Source organism: Typopeltis vanoorti, chromosome 9, assembly GCF_054136105.1.
Source record: "Typopeltis vanoorti isolate ZY-2024b chromosome 9, IOZ_Tvanoo_1.0, whole genome shotgun sequence".
NCBI classification, from domain to species: domain Eukaryota; kingdom Metazoa; phylum Arthropoda; class Arachnida; order Uropygi; family Thelyphonidae; genus Typopeltis; species Typopeltis vanoorti.
This window is the reverse complement of record NC_143557.1, coordinates 86,715,733-86,732,943: the sequence shown is the minus strand read 5'-3', so window position 1 is coordinate 86,732,943 and position 17,211 is coordinate 86,715,733. Positions and strand designations below refer to the sequence as shown.

General features: G+C 35.6%; 1 protein-coding gene across 6 annotated transcripts in view; it reads left to right on the top strand.

Moving 5' to 3' along the window:
* grsm (probable aminopeptidase NPEPL1 granny smith protein) overlaps nt 1-11,257 on the top strand; it is a 223,847-nt gene extending 212,590 nt beyond the window's left edge. For all 6 annotated transcript variants that reach the window (XM_090398544.1, XM_090398548.1, XM_090398547.1 and 3 more), the window contains exons 11-12: nt 7,194-7,304; nt 10,571-11,257. In XM_090398544.1, coding sequence (XP_090254670.1) covers nt 7,194-7,304; nt 10,571-10,720 — 261 coding nt within the window. In that variant the 3' untranslated portion in view covers nt 10,721-11,257. The remainder of the gene's footprint in view (nt 1-7,193; nt 7,305-10,570) is intronic.
* The last annotated feature ends 5,954 nt before the right edge of the window (nt 11,258-17,211 follow it).

The window sequence follows — 17,211 nt, the reverse complement described above, 5'->3', positions numbered from 1 at the left end:
TTGTCAGGAGTAGTTGAAATGTTTTACTTGTTCTTTAGGTTCTCCATTCACAAAGCAGTTGATATTTTCAATGATTCTGCCTATTTTCATTGTCTTTGTCTTTTTATTGCTGACCTTCATAACATATCTATTACAATAGCTATTCAATTCAGTCACAGAACTGACATTAACATCTCCAATTTTGATATCATGTTTAATACCACTTTCCTTCATATGTGATCCATATAGATAATGAATAACACAGGGGATAATGTACATCCTTGTCTCACACCAGATTTAACATTAAACCATCTTCCTGTACTTCCTTCAATTCTAATTGCTGACTTACAACTCAAATAAAGACTAAGTATTGGAAATTAGGTCAGAAGCCCTGGTTTGTTCTCCGCATTCCTTTAATGGCTATGTGGAGGTCTCCTCTCAGTTTTAGCATCTCAAAACACCAATGCCATGACCTTTCCTAGTGATGGTATCGACTTTGTCTTCTTTGCTGCTGAATAACCCGCTGCTGTCCGCTGTTTTGACTGCTGTTTGGATTCTGATGTGTAATGGTGAATCCAAGTCTCATCCATAATAATAATTGACGAGAAAATCAGTTTTATTCTTGTTAAAATGCTCTAAGCAGTGTTCAGAGATTTTCGTGCAAGTGCGTTATTGATCTTGCGCAAAGCTTTTTCATTTGCAATTCTTCATGCAAAATATAACCTATACATTCTTTTGAAATGCCTATTGTCTCAGCAATTTCATGCACTTTGACTTGCCGGTCATCCAATGCCATATCATGCACTTGATCAATGATTTCTGGTGTTGTTACACTTTTTGAACGTCCTTCACGTGGATCATCTTCACAGCTTGTACGGCCATGTTTAAACTCGGCAGCCCATTTCTTAATTGTCAAAAACAAGGGAGAAGAGTGCCCATAAACATTTATGAACTTCTAATGAAGTTCTTTTGCCATTAAGCCTTCTTTTACAAAGAATTTTTATAACCGCATGATACTCAATTTTATCCATTTCAAGGGATACAGACAACACTTTTGCTTCAGACAGCTGTATGAAACAAACTACTTGATAGAATGACTTGCAATTTCACATGGATGCCTATGACAGATGTCCCAATTAAAAAAAAAAAAAAAATCTTGCCGATAATGTTATCATCTATGGTCAAGGCCGAGAACCTTTCAGATCACTCTCATAATGTCTCAAAGGCACAATCTAGATGGAGAAGAATTATTGAAAGGCTTGAAGAAGGCTGCAAAATTTCTCATATTGCCAGAGGGTTTGTAATCTCGCATAGCATTGTATGCAGGCTTTGGGCAACATTTCAGACCAGTGGAGTGTGTTCCAAATGTTTGCTAAGAGTTTACACTCATTCCACCATGAAGCACGAAGACAGCTTTTTGGTTATAACAACAAAACATAATCAGTCCACCATGGCAAGTTAGCTTGCAAGCCGACTCGATTCAAGCATAGGTATGCAGATATCTCAACAAATTGTGGCAAGGTGTCTGCATCCCTTTATCCATAGCTCATTGTAGAGCAGATTTGCAGTGTTGTTGTATCCATAAAAGTCAGACAAGACAACGATAGGGCAATGTACACTTTTCAAATGAGTCATTTTAGTCTGTCCTCCTATTCTAGACAACAATTAATCTGGCATGAAAGTGTTACTGCTCATCATCATGAGAATGTTCTTGAAAGGGATAGATACAGCAGTGCTGGGATTATGGTGTGGGGGAGGCATTATGCTTAATGGATGCACCAAGCTACAAGTGTTTTCTGAGGGGAATAATAATCCATTATTATTCCCCTTCCATAATCCATTAAGCATAATGCCTCCCCACTCCTTGCTCTGAAGGAGGAGTGGGCCAGTTTACTTCACAAACTCCAGAATCACTTTGCTAAGTATGGTACAACATTTTGTAAGCACTGTATGTTAATTCTTTAACCATGTCCTTAGGGAATTTGTAACTTTTGCCAAAAATGCATTACAATTTTAATTGTACGAAATGTATAACACTTTTTTTGTGTAATATAATTTATTAGTATGCTGGCAATAAATTTTGTCCACATTTGGCTGTAGTCATGAATTTTTTTTTATATACAGGTAAAAATGCACACTCAATGGACAGAACATTAGAGATACCTACATAATAATGTGTTGGTCCTTCTTTAGCACGAATAACAGCCTGTATTCTCTGAGGCATTGACTCCAGATATCAGAGGTAATGTCAGCCATGCCTGTTACAGCATTGTCCACAACTGCACCTTAAATATCGGTTCCGGATACATGGATCTGATGTTTTGTTCTATGGCATCCCAGAGAGATTCGATTGGATTTAAATCCAGGGACCTTGATTGCCACTGGATGTGTCTTGAGCCATGCTTGGGTGGTTGTGGCCCAGTGAGGTGACGCATCGTCCTGCTGAAACACACTATTGACTGCAGGATGCATGAAGGCCATGAAAGTGTGTAGGTGATCAGCCAGCACATTCTGGTAGATTGCAGCATTTAAGGACCTCCCCAGACACACTAAGGGACTTAATGTGTCACATAAGAATTTTTTTTTATATACAGGTAAAAATGCACACTCAATGGACAGAACATTAGAGATACCTACATAATAATGTGTTGGTCCTTCTTTAGCACGAATAACAGCCTGTATTCTCTGAGGCATTGACTCCAGATATCAGAGGTAATGTCAGCCATGCCTGTTACAGCATTGTCCACAACTGCACCTTAAATATCGGTTCCGGATACATGGATCTGATGTTTTGTTCTATGGCATCCCAGAGAGATTCGATTGGATTTAAATCCAGGGACCTTGATTGCCACTGGATGTGTCTTGAGCCATGCTTGGGTGGTTGTGGCCCAGTGAGGTGACGCATCGTCCTGCTGAAACACACTATTGACTGCAGGATGCATGAAGGCCATGAAAGTGTGTAGGTGATCAGCCAGCACATTCTGGTAGATTGCAGCATTTAAGGACCTCTCCCCAAACCATCACAGATTCAACACCTCCTTGAACAGAGCTGACCCTGACATGACGGAGTCATCGGCTCATGCTGTCGATGCCTCACCTGCATCCTCTCATCAGCTCAGTACAACTGATAATAGGATTCATTGGACCACATGACTCGAGTCCACTCTGCAGAGATCCAGTTTTCATGGTCCCAACACCAGGCAAGGTGCCAATGCCCAATGATGAGCTGTCAAAGTAGTATACAATTAAGGTGCCGGCTCCCATAGCCCATGGTATATAGGGTAGTTTACCATTTGCTTACTGACACTGCTTGGACCTCTGAACATTGAAACTGGATGTGATTTGTGCCACCATTGCCTTGTGGTTGTTCTGTATAAAACTGGACAGTCTGTGTCAACCTCAGTCATCAATGGCATGTGGTCAGCCACTACTTCCTCGCTGGACACTGGTGCATCTGTTGATGGTATACTTGTGGTAGATCCTTGATATGGTTGCCCTCGAGAACCATAGGTTCTTACCACTTGGGCAGTAGAATGACACACTGTCTTGTGCTGATAATACATCCACAATCAAAGTCAGTCACTAAGATCAGTGCATTTACTCGTGTTCGTCGATTGCAGTACACTGTTGTGAAGCCCTGATGTGTGTCTATTTACTCTGTGTTCTGTTTGGGTACACACACACACACACACACACACACACACACACACACACACACACTATGTGGGGGGGTGCCGGTGTCAATTTCCCATCACCCCTATCCCTAATGTTTTGTCCATTGAGTATATAATGTCTATGTTTATCAGTAAGTAATCCACAGTCAGATAAATGACAGTTTTGGTGAAGCCCACCTACTGAAAGCCTTTTAGCTTATAATAAGATTCATATTAGCACTGTGGGTAGATTAATAATTAGATAATCCATACCATCTATGTTCAGCTTGGGCACGTCAAGAATTTCCTGGTATTCATTTAAAAAGAGTATTGAAGCATCATCAAATTCCTGACATGTATCCTCAAGAGATGTACAGGATATGATAGTACTACATGAAAAATTTACATCCTTACTAACTTCCTATCTACAATTTTCCTTCAAATCAATCTGTTACCTGTCAAGATTCCAACATTGTTAGATCTTATATATTTCTATCTTCTAAGGCACTTTTTACTCTATCAATCCACCTATATTCTTGGTCTTCCTCTGTGTCTTTTCCTGCTAACTTGGCAGAGTTTGAAAATTGGTATGGTCACTTACCTACCAGAATAGGAGAGGAAAGAGACCATACCAATTTTCAAACCAATTTTAACTTATCTGAGATGGGTTAGAAGTAAAACACTTGACCAAAGACTAAAGACCACAAATATGAGAGTCCTGAGAAAGATTAGGGCATAAATAGATGGCATCAATGGCAATATCATATTAAAAACAAGGATATTAGGAAATTGAGATTAACTCTGCTAATGCCTTCCTGATGCTAACAAATTCAACTAATTTTCCTAATATCCTCATTTTTAATATGATATTGCCATTGATGCCATCTGTTTGTGCCCCTAATCTTTCTCAGGACTCTCATATCTGTGGTCTTTAGTCTTTGGTCAAGTGTTTTACTTCTAACCCATCTCAGATAAGTTAAAATTGGTTTGAACACTGTCTTGTATGCAGCTAATTTAGTGTCTTGGCTAATTTCTCTCTTATTCCATATGAATGTATTCATTTGACTTCCTACCATACTAGTTTTGTTGATTCTGTCTATTTCCATATTTAATTTACTATCTTCACTAAAAATCGTGCAAGTAGCTGAAATGTTTTGCTTGTTCTATAGGTTCTCCATTCACAATGCAGTTGATATTTTCAATGCTTCTGCATATTTTCATTGTCTTTGTAGTGTTATTGCTGACCTTCATACCATATCTATTACAACAGTTATTCAATTTAGTCAGGGAATCTTGCCGACTTGTAACATATTTATTTAGAAGTATAACATCATCTGCATAAAGCAAAGAACTAACTGACATTAACATCTCCAATTTTGATATCAGGTTTAATACCACTTTCCTTCATAATGTAATCTATTTAAATAATGAATAATGGAGGGGATAATGTATATCCTTGTATGAAACCAGATTTAACATTAAACCATCTTCCTTTACTTCCTTCAATTCTAATTGCTGACTTGCAACTCAAATAAAGACCAAGTATAGTTCATCCACAGTTTGTAGGTCTCTGCTTGGCGTCTTGCCAAGAACAGTCAATTCATGCTGAAGGGGGAAAGAAATGAAGGATGTACGAATTGGTTGGCAACATAATTAACTACAGTGATCATAAAAGAGAAGTTAATTTTCCTATTATCGGAATGGATTCTCCTCCTGTTGACATGCACAGAAGTGTCAAAGGGTCTCGAATTTGTGGGCAAACTTTATTGCTTGATATAATGCCCCATTGACACTGTATAACATTTTGAATAGCTTCTCTCTTGTCACCTTGTCATATGAATTTTCCAGATCTATAAAACTTAAATACAGATCTTTGTTATATTTACATGATTTCTCAACTATTTGTAAAGTGAAAATCTTATCCTGCTATCCTCTATTTGGCCCAAATCCAGCTTGTTCTTCACCAAGCTTCTCTTCACAATCCTTCTCAACTCAAGTATATGTTTCTCAAGTATACTGGTATAAATCTTACCAGGAACACTCAGTAGAGAAATACCTCTATAATTCTCACATTCAGTTTTATTTCCCTTTTTTATGTATGGGTACTATGAGAGCTCCACTCCAATCATCTAGAATTTGTCTCTGTGTCCAGGCTTTCTGAACTATACGGTGCAGCCACTGTAAGACTTTTATGCCTCCATACGTGAGTATTTCTGGTCGAATATCATCTACTCTGGCTGCCTTTCCACATTTCAGGCTTTTGATGGCTTTTTCTACTTCAAGCATGGATATGTATTCCTGACTGCATGCCTGGTCAGTGTTTTTTACCACTGTGCTGTCATCGCTGCTTGTTTCATTTAGCAATTTTTCGAAGTAATTGCTCCATACATCAAGGATATCTTTTTCTCCAGTTTTCATGTTCACCTTTATTATCTTTAATTCCTTTTACAGCACTCTTTCCTCCATTTCAACAACTTCCAGAATATATTGCCACCTTCTTGATATTTACTTTCTATGTTCTTACCAAAGTCTTCCCATAACTTTTGTTTAGCTAGTTTTACACAGTGTGTAGCTTTCTTACATTTGTCTCTGTATTCTCTAAGAGTACAAGCTGACTTATTTGCCAGGAACTTTTGATATGCTTTCTTCTTTTCCTTCACTGCCTCTTTAACTTTCTGTGTCCACCATGGAGTTCTGATTTTTCTATCCTTGCAGACCACATGACTCTGGCCGAATCAATCAGTATTTTCTTCAGGGCTTGCCACTTAATCTCCAAGGTTTGGTTTCTGTTCACAAACTCTTTCATTTTTTCTTGACTAATGTTTGTATATTTTAGTCTACAATTCAAATCTGAGAGCTGCTCAACAACTTTTATTCGCTTTAAAACTCCTACATGTTCTCCTTTTCAATATGAAATTCAAAAAAGAAAAACATAAGTATGAAGCTGTAGATCAAAATTCTTATTTACAAAATCCATTTAACTAAAATCTCTTATTTACAAAATTCATTTAACTAAAATCTCCTCACCGAACTAATGCTGTTTATATTTTAAAGGTTATCGCAATTTATGATGTAATGAAAACTATTAACTAAAATCTACTAAATTTAGAAACTAATGTTTATAGTTTTTATATTATGTTTTTATATTAAAAAAACAATGATGAATAAATTTTTTTTTTTTTAATTTAAAAACGAAGGCCTAAAACAGAAGTTACTTAAAGAGATTGTGTTAAATTTTAATTATTCAGAACCTATGCATAAATACATATCAAACAAAATCTACATTTTATATCTGGTGATAGGATTAATTGTCGTCCTTCCAAAAGTTCAATTTATGAAAAGGCATTGATCCAAATAACTGAATGGAAAGTGTTGATTAATATTAAACACCAAAATTAATTAAAAATAGTTTATATGTATGCTATTAGCATACATGTTGATGTTAAGCATAAATAATTATGCTTAACAGCATAATTTCTCTACAACTTAATACATGTATTTTAATATACAAAAATGGGCTTTCTCAACAGAGCTCTGTTTTGTTGTGTTTTTTTTTATAAGGATCGCAGTAATGCTCAACCATCTTGTGCTGGATTATTTGTTGGTGCTCATCTTGGATTTGACTTTCCTGGAACTTGGATTCATCTTGATATGGCTTATCCAGTGCACTGTGTAAGATTTATTTAACTAAATATTTCTAAAGATTGCTTTACTTAACTTTTAATTAATTATTTTTTAATGCATAAAGTTGTGAGTTTTACAGATTCAGAAAACTCAAAAAGGCATACTGTTTTAGGTGGGAGATGAATTTCATTGCCTAGTGTGACACTGCTTATTGGAAGTTTGAAGTGTCTTGAAAAAGTTCCATGTTTGGAACTTTTTTCAAGAAAATGCAAAAACAATATATGTGTGAAAGAGTAGTGAATTGGTGTGAGCCAGTCATTAATCACAGATTTCTTGCCAATTCACTTCTTTATTGAGTTAAGGATTTTTAGGAAGCTCTTAAGGATACTAATCCAGGTGTGATAATGATATTCAGTGGATTTGGAGTTGATAGGTGCCTTGCAAAAGAGAGAACTAAATTTTTTAAATGTGGAGATGGTATTTGTAATGTTTGTCATGAAGAACTGAATGTCATAAAGTTAACTCAAGTTGAACAGTTGCATCTTGTTCTAAGATTTTGGTGTTGTAAAAGTAAGACAGGAAGAAAAAGGGGTCTTTTTTTTGCAAGAAATAAGAGGATTGAGTTTTGCCATTGTTTTGGAATTGATTTGGAAGTTTTGTTGATTAGTATATGGCAAGGTTAGTCCAATGAGAAAGAGGAGTGCGGTGTACTGTCATTAGCAAAATGCAATTCTGGTGTAGATAAGCTTATATATTGGTTACTCATAACTAGTTTTTTTTTGGAAATAACAACATATGCTAAAATATTAATTATAAAAAAATTTATAAATATAAACCAATTAGATTACACAGGTAAGCTTGCCTCCTTACTTCTAGATCATTCTTCCTACCTCCCTTATAGACTATAATCCCACCAACACACAGATCAGAACACTCCATTGGCTCCTTAAAAATGTTACCTCTAGACCCTCCCCTTCCCCCATACATATGGACTACAAAAAATCCATAAACAAAACGTGCCATTATCTCCCATTGTGGATGGTATTGATTCACCCACATACAATTAGCCAAACATTTAGCCAAAGTGCTCACACAATATACTGGCAACACACCTTCTAGACCCCCCCCCCCCCTCATCCCATACATATGGACTACAGAAATCCATAAACAAAATGTGCCAGTTATCTCCCATTGTGGATGGTATTGATTCACCCACACACAAATTAGTCAAACATTTAGCCAAAGTGCTCACGCAGTATACCGGCAACACACCTTCACACATAAAAAAAACTCAAGGCAGTATAAAAACCTCACACTCCAACACATAAACATAATGGTCAATTTTGATGTCTCCTCTTTATTGACTAATGTCTCACTCAAAGATACCTTAGACCTCATCCAAGCCATATTTCCTCCCAATATCAGCCCAGTTTCAGTTCACCATGAATTCAGGCTATTTCGTTTGGCAAGGAAAATTCTACAAACAGAGAGGGACAGCAATGGGTTCTCCACCCCTGGCCAACTTCTTCATGGAGACCTTTGAAGAAAAAGCCTTAAACTCTGCCCCACATAAACCCACTTTATGGCTACGCTACATGAATGATGTGTTCTCCATTTGCCCACATGGCCTGGATATGCTCCACAATTTCTTAACACAGCTAAACAATCAACATCCCAGAATTCAGTTTAACCTAGAAAAGGAAAACAACAACAGTCTCCCATTCCTAGACACTGATTACATTCCAGCCTGATGGATCCCTGACATTTTCCGTTTGCAAAACACCTACATATACAGGTGGATACATTCACCAACAGTCAACCCTCTCCCTCCCAACAATATGAGATTATAAAAAAAACCTATATAACAGGGCAAAATAATCAATTCTGGTAACAGTGCCCTAACTACTGAACTTGATCATATCCTCAACACTTCCTTAGCCAATGGCTACGATCCCCCAAAAATCTAAAAAAATATTAAAACCATGTAACCACAATCCCTTCCCCTTTAGAGCAGAGATTACTCAAGATATATCACCATTCCATATATCTGGGGCACATCTGAAAAATTGACATCTCTTATCTGCTCCACCAAAGACCAGCCACTTTCCCTAGACCTACCTGGTCTAGGGAAAGTGGCTGGCAGCTGCAAACTGGCCTATTATGGCCAAACAGCCAATATCAGAATTTCTGAACACAAGGACTACAACCAGTTTCACCATTACAGCAATTCAGGACTAGCTGACCATGCTTTGGACATCCACCACAGGTTATGCTGGAAGAAGGCCCCTCTATTACACCATAGCAAATACATACATGAGAGGCTATTTCTCAAATCTCTCTCAGCCCTAAAAAACTTTCCAAACCTCAACAAATTTTGGTGCATGAGACTACCCCAAATTTGGGAAGCATTAATCCTCGGATCTTTAGCCCAATGGCCAAGACTACCGAATTTAGCCCACTAGGAGTGCCATTTAGGACTCGGCCCAACTTTAGTTACCTTTCTTCAACATCATTTGCCCAGTGTTTAGTGTCTGCTTGCATATATTGTTTTTTGTGATCTCTGATGATGGTAATGTAATGTTGTCAAAATATTGGAAAGTATTAATTAAAGTTTTTATAATTAATATGTTAGTATGATTTCCCAAAAAATAATAGCAGCAAATGGCAGATTGGATTTGAAGAAAGTCACTGATGTGTGTGTATATATATATTTATATAGAATGGAGTAGGTGAAAAAATAAAGTTCTGTGAAACTCAGCATTAGAGTTGCAGTTTGAGATAAAGATTCTTCCACCATCACATGTAATATGCAACCAAAGAGAAAGCTGGCAACCAATTTCATACGTCAGAAAACAGACCATATTGTGAGAGCTTATTTAATATGCCTTTGTGCCAGACATGAGCAATCATTCGAAATTCTCCACACTTATCCATAGCATTTGTCGAGAGATATACAGCCTAAACACTCAGATTTCCTGGTTGACTGACAGTGGTGAAAACCATAGCAATTGTTTCTTAGTTGAGAGGCTTACAGGTATCATAGGAGTTGACGGTAATGGCATTTATAGATTGAGTTCACATCATGCTTTGCAGCACATACATCTTTGGTTTTTAAGTGTTATTTTGTTGATTATTACAGTTTTAATTTGCCCTGTGAAGGAAGATGCTGTCAAAAATTATGCATTAAATAATATTACATAAGTGAATTGTCCCATTTAAATTATTGCTAGAGTTAGAGGAGTCATGGAATCAGTTTGAGAAAACTTATTGTTCAGATTTCATATTTTACTAATGCTTACCTGTATTATTTACAGGGTGAACGTGCTACAGGTTATGGAGTTGCTCTTCTGCCAGTTTTGTTTGGACATGCCTCAGAAAATCCTTTACTACAATCAATGTCTTCATTTATTCATATGAATGGTCCTGAAACTGAAAGTGCTAGTAAAAAGATTCGCTTAGTTTGACAACATGATGAGTTGTTTAGCTTGAGATAATTAGTTTTGTGTGTCGCTGGTCAGTTGCTTCACTTGTTATGATATAGTGGTGCCAATGATGTGCATAATTTTTTGTATTAAAGAATCAAACTAGTGTCTTAAAAATTGTCAATGGCCTGTGACTTAAATACGACTGTATCTTGAAGGATGTGAGGAATGTTTCCTAAAAATTATAGCTTTTATGAAATGTTTAGTAGCGAGCAATTTTATGCTTGCTTCATGGTAAGAAAATGTGACTTTGTACAGTTCCTCTATTGGTCTTCAGAAATTTTCTATTCAAATTATTAGATTATGTAACAATAGTCTGTGAGAGCACATTTTAGTTATTTACATTTGTATACACATCTGTCATATTTGCATAGTGATACATAAATGACTTGATGGTCATTCTACCATGAATATTAAAATAGGATTGTTAATTGCTTTTTAGCTGTATTCTTTTAGTATTCCACATTATTTTATATGGCTAATCTGCAACCTCAAGAAAATAAAAGAAATTTGTATGTAGTTTATTGCTTTGATGTACTGCAAATAAAATGTTAGATGAAGTTTGATTACTAACAGAAAACATCTATGGTTCAGATAATTTTTTAAATATTCAAATTAAGCCCAAACTTTTCTACAGATGCAGTGCAGTTTGTAAAGGATTTATCATATATCCATCAGTGCTTTTTGGATATAAGAGTAGTTCTGACTAGGCAAGGGGGGGGGGGGGGGAATGACATTGCATTGATGCCTGTAAAATTATTATGTAATTACAAAAAAAAAGGGGGTGGGGGTTGAAAAATACTGTATAGTATATTTTCCTCAAGTCTGTTTGGATATATTTATCATTCACGGAGACTCTTAAACTTTTTTGAAATATTTACTTTTTTTGTAAGTTTTCTTTATTAGTGGAGTGATAGAAATGGAATTACTTGATATATTTAATTTCTTAAATCACTTCATGAATTTTGACTTAATTTAGCTTGAAACATCATAATTGAAATTTGTCATCCACATGAATTTTGTGCCATATTGCTCAGAATTTACTATTGCATATAGCTATATATATTTCTATATAATATCCAAAGGAAAACTTTGGAAACTCTGTGTTCGTTTATGGAGTACACTTTCCATCTTATTGACAGGCACCATATGATGTGTTTTGACATCATCAAATTTTGGAGACTGCCATTTTATATTCATAATTTTTTTTAAATTACAAATTCAGTTCAGTAATTTACTGAAATAAAGAGCCAAAGGGCTTCAGTTCGGTGATGCAAAATTATATGAGTAAAGTGATCCACGCTAAGGGCAACTCGTGAATGCCGGTGAGCATATTCCTGTAAGCTCTCTGGTGAACTTTTTACGAAACTTTCATAGTTTCCACATTTGGCTTTGAAATAATGCTGGATTTAATATCCACTTTACTTATATCAGTTAAGTAAATAATTGTAAAGAGAGAGTGAGTATTTAAAAAAATTACCCTAACAAGGAAGAAAATTATATTCATTCTTGCAATTTCAGTTGGCTAGTCTCTTAAAATCTTTCTTATATTATTATTATTGTCAGCATTATTTTACATATTAATAATAATAATTTTGCTAAATTTAGTAATACAGCCAATTCTTTCTCGCAATAACAAAGTCATAGGGACCAAAGGAATGGTTTATTGTGGTGAAATAATTTCTGTATTGAATTTTCCATTAGCATAGCATTGTGGCTTAGTTTGATTTTTTAAAACTTTTTATAGTGAGTGAGTACACTATAATGGTGTTTGCTACAGTGAGAGTCAGTACATTTGTATATACCAAATGTGAAACATATTATCGTGGTGCTGCAGAATTTTTTATCATTACTTTACTTGTTTCTACTAAAAAAAACAGCAGATACTGATGAAGGATTTTTCTCTTTCATCAGTAATTGCTCCAGAAGAAACTCAAGTCCTGTCTGTTATCAGTCGGATCACTGCTTCCCTTTTTTTCCCCAAGTTCTTTCTTCATGAACTCTGTTTCAGCTCAGGGTTTGTTTTTTTTTTTCCCTAAAATCTTCTCTTATCTCGTTATTCCACATTTTCTGTGGTTTTGAATTGGCTCCCCCCCCCCCCCCATCAGTTTCATATATTCTTCTTGGAATTCTTTCTGAACTCATTCTCGTTATATGTTCCAACCACTTCAAGCAAAAATCACAAGTAACATTTCTTCAACACATTCTAGTCCTAAAACATCCCTAATAGCTACATTTCTTATTCTCTGTTTCCTTGATTTTGCCAATATTAACCTCAAAACTTTTCGTTTCCATTGCTAGAAACAAAAGTTTTGAGGTCTCTGTTGCATAAGACAAAATGAGCAAAAAGTAACTTCTGTTAATCAGAAGCTTATTATTTCAGTGGGCCTCACTATCTCAGAGTAGACTAACACTGTTTAAAATCTTCCTTATTATCTCCTCATCTCTAAACTTCCATTACTAGAAAGTACACTTCCCAAATATTTGAAGTTTTTGCTACTCTTCAAGACCTGTCCATTGAGTAACACCATTATCTTGTACATTTTCTCTAAGGTATAAGGTGGGGTGTCACAGACCCCAAAGATAGAAAGAAATAACTGTGACACCCCACCTTACTAACTCCAGGTTAAAATCATGCTCTCACTCTTCTCCAGGTTAAAATCATGCTCTCACTCTTCTTGCTATTGATGTATTACCCATAGTCAATTGTGTCACACTGTTTTAGTTGTCCAGTTTCTTCTGTAGCTCTTTTGAACATGTCCAAATTATCACATCTGTTTCTCCTTTCTAGTCAATAATGGTATCTAAGACAACCCTATTTTTTGCCACTATGAACAGCATTGGAGATGAGACATGTTCTTGTCACAGTTCATTATTACATGTCAATTGCTCTGAATTACCAAATGTATCTTCACACAGCTCTTACATTTAACATACGTATTCTTGAACATAATGATTTCTTGTGTCTGTCTTTTACAAACCAGACTTTTTCCTATTGAACCTAATCAAAGGCTTTTTTTTTAGAAATGCCATAAGTAGGTTTTCCAAATTCTCAGTGTCTCTTCATCATTTCCCTTACAGCAAAAATCAAATCGGCAGTTGACTTTTCTTTTCTAAAACCAAACTGCTCTTTTCTTATACTTTCCTCTATTTTATCCTTTATACTCTAGAGAGGAAGGATTTTTATTGTTCCTCTCTAAAATATTTAATAGTGTAATTTCACAATTTATTTGAATAGTTGATTGCCACATATCAGGATATTTGAAAATCTAATTCCTAAGAAAATTGCTTTCTAATAGGTGTAATGCTGTGTACACTGTTTGTTAATTGTTTTTCTTCAAATTGAGTCAGGTGTAGACATCAGAAATTTGATGTTTACATAGTGATATTTGTATAAAATATACGAAATCAGTTTGGTTATCTTGAAAATTGGCCTTTTTAATGTATAATATCCTTGTTAACTGTGTGAATAAGTATGCATTATGCAACTTTATATTTGTTTAAAAATAGTGTGACAAGTCTCTTGGTTGATCTGAAACTTTGGTAGCTATTAGAATGCAGTTATTAAACATTCCCAAATAAGAATTAAACATTCTTTTTTTTTGGTAAAACTTCTTATGTACAGTTACCAAATTATATAAATCAATTTAAGATGAAAAATCTGATTAATAATTTAGCAATCCATAATGATACTCAATCGAGAAAAAAATCACTATATATATATATATATATATATATTTTTTTTTTTTTATGAAAAAAAATTAAATGACTAGAACCGAGATTTAATTAAAAAGGTTTTTAATATAAACACACTACTAGTTTCGGCCTGTAACAGCCTTCTTCAGGTGACATTATAAAAGAAAAAACACTAAACATTGAGGGTTAAAAGACTATGAACAACATAGACAGTCTTTATACATAATTAGCATTAAAACATTGTAGTTGTATTTAAAGCTGTTCTTTCATTTGTTGCATTGTTGGGAGAGTGCGTGCTTGCTTGCTGCATCACGTGAACGCCAGTACATGATTACCGCTGAATGACTATCCGGGAGGTTGTAGCTTAAGTTGTTATTTAGATGAACAGGATTGAAGATGATTTCTCTCGATTCCACAATTTTTCTCTCTATTTCGTCACTGCAACGGAAGATGTTTGTAGATTTTTCCCAGCAGACTTTGTGACTTTGGTTATCATCATTAGGATTAGCCGAGAAGAGGATATGACTTGATAATGCACTTGCTCGCTGTCTCTTGTAAGTAATGTCTCTCATGTGTTCTTCCATACGCATTTCGACAGATTTGTCTGTCTGCCCGAAATAAGGAATATCGCAGTCACATAATATTTTATATACGCCAGGGTATTTGAGTTGATGATGACAAGGTTTTTGGGTGGCTAATTAAGGAACGAATCTTTGGAAGTGGAGTGAACAAGGTTCTGATATTGTATTTTTTTAGAACTTTTGCTAATTTATGTGAAACAGTACTTATGTAAGGAATAGATATAGCCGACATCAAAGTATTAAGTTTACTGCTGAGCTTGAAACGGATAATTCCTTGCCTTTTCTTGATGTCAAACTGACTCGCTCTTCTGCTAGTAAACTAAAAATATACATACCAACAGATATCTGCACAGTCAATCCCATCATTTCCCTCCTCATAAGCTTGGAATAATTTCCACCTTGGGACATAGAGCCCGTTTTCTTCTTGATGATCCAAATGAACTGCTTACAGAAATAAACCATCTGAAAACTTCTTTTGAAGTTAATGGATATTCCAAGAAAATCATTAACAAATTCCTTCTTAATCTTCCCAGACATCACTCAGAAGAAACAAATAGATTCAAAAGCAATATATCTATTCCTTACATAAGTACTGTTTCACATAAATTAGCAAAAGTTCTAAAAAAATACAATATCAGAACCTTGTTCACTCCACTTCCAAAGATCCGTTCCTTAATTAGCCATCATTTCTTGTCATCAACTCAAATACCCTGGCGTATATAAAATATTATGTGACTGTGATATTCCTTATTTCGGGCAGACAGACAAATCTGTCGAAATGCGTATGGAAGAACACATGAGAGACGTTACTTACAAGATACAGCGAGCAAGTGCATTATCAAGTCATATCCTCTTCTCGGCTAATCCTAATGATGATAACCAAAGTCACAAAGTCTGCTGGGAAAAATCTACAAACATCTTCCGTTGCAGTGACGAAATAGAGAGAAAAATTGTGGAATCGAGAGAAATCATCTTCAATCCTGTTCATCTAAATAACAACTTAAGCTACAACCTCCCGGATAGTCATTCAGCGGTAATCATGTACTGGCGTTCACGTGATGCAGCAAGCACGCACTCTCCCAACAATGCAACAAATGAAAGAACAGCTTCAAATACAACTACAACGTTTTAATGCTAATTATGTATAAAGACTGTCTATGTTGTTCATAGTCTTTTAACCCTCAATGTTTAGTGTTTTTTCTTTTATAATGTCACCTGAAGAAGGCTGTTACAGGCCGAAACTAGTAGTGTGTTTATATTGAAAACCTTTTTAATTAAATCTCGGTTCTAGTCATTCAATTTTTTTCATAAAACTATGTATGTTAACCGAGTCAATGATCATTCTGTCATATATATATATATATATATATATATATATATACACACACACACACACAGGGTGTCTCAAAAAAATGTATACACACTTTGAATGATCATAAAGTTGGTATTTACTATAATACAGTTAACTTTCACATTGTAAAGTACACTACATAAATGTACTTTTTATCCCTCAATGTCTGTATTCAAAACTGATGACTGTCCTGGTCCAGGCACTACTGATAACATGCAGCAATTGAATTGCAAAACACTGAGAATCGTTTCGTCTTGTAGCTGGGTGCATTCTCTTTCAATTGCTGCTTTCAAGTCGCCGACTGTTGCCAGTTTTTAAGTGTAAACTTTATCCTTGATAAATAAGAAGTCCATTGGCGTGAGGTCTGGTGAACGCAGGGGTAGTCTACAGAACCTCTTCTTCCAATCCATCTCTTGAGTAGAGTCTCACCAAGATAGGCCCTCACATCTCCATGGTAGTGTGAGGGTGCCCCATCTTGTTGAAAATAAAAGTCCTCATCCTCAAAGTCCTCTTGGATACGTGGTAAGACAGCTTCATGCAGCAAGTTCAAGTACTGTAATTGGCACCAGTTACAATACCGTTTAAAAAAAAAAAAGAATGGTCCAATTAATCCGTGTGCTGATAAGCTGCACCACACCATCACTCCTGGTAAATTTACATTATGTTCTTCCATAACGTGGATTTTCAGGTGCCCAGTAAGTACAATGTGGCTTCATCACTCCACACAAATCGTCTTTGAAATTGTGCGTCCTCTTCACATTTTTCCAAGTACCACTCATAAAACTGCATTCTCCTATCCAGATCATCTTCGTTGTGAGAGTGTACTTTTCTTGGAATGTAACTTT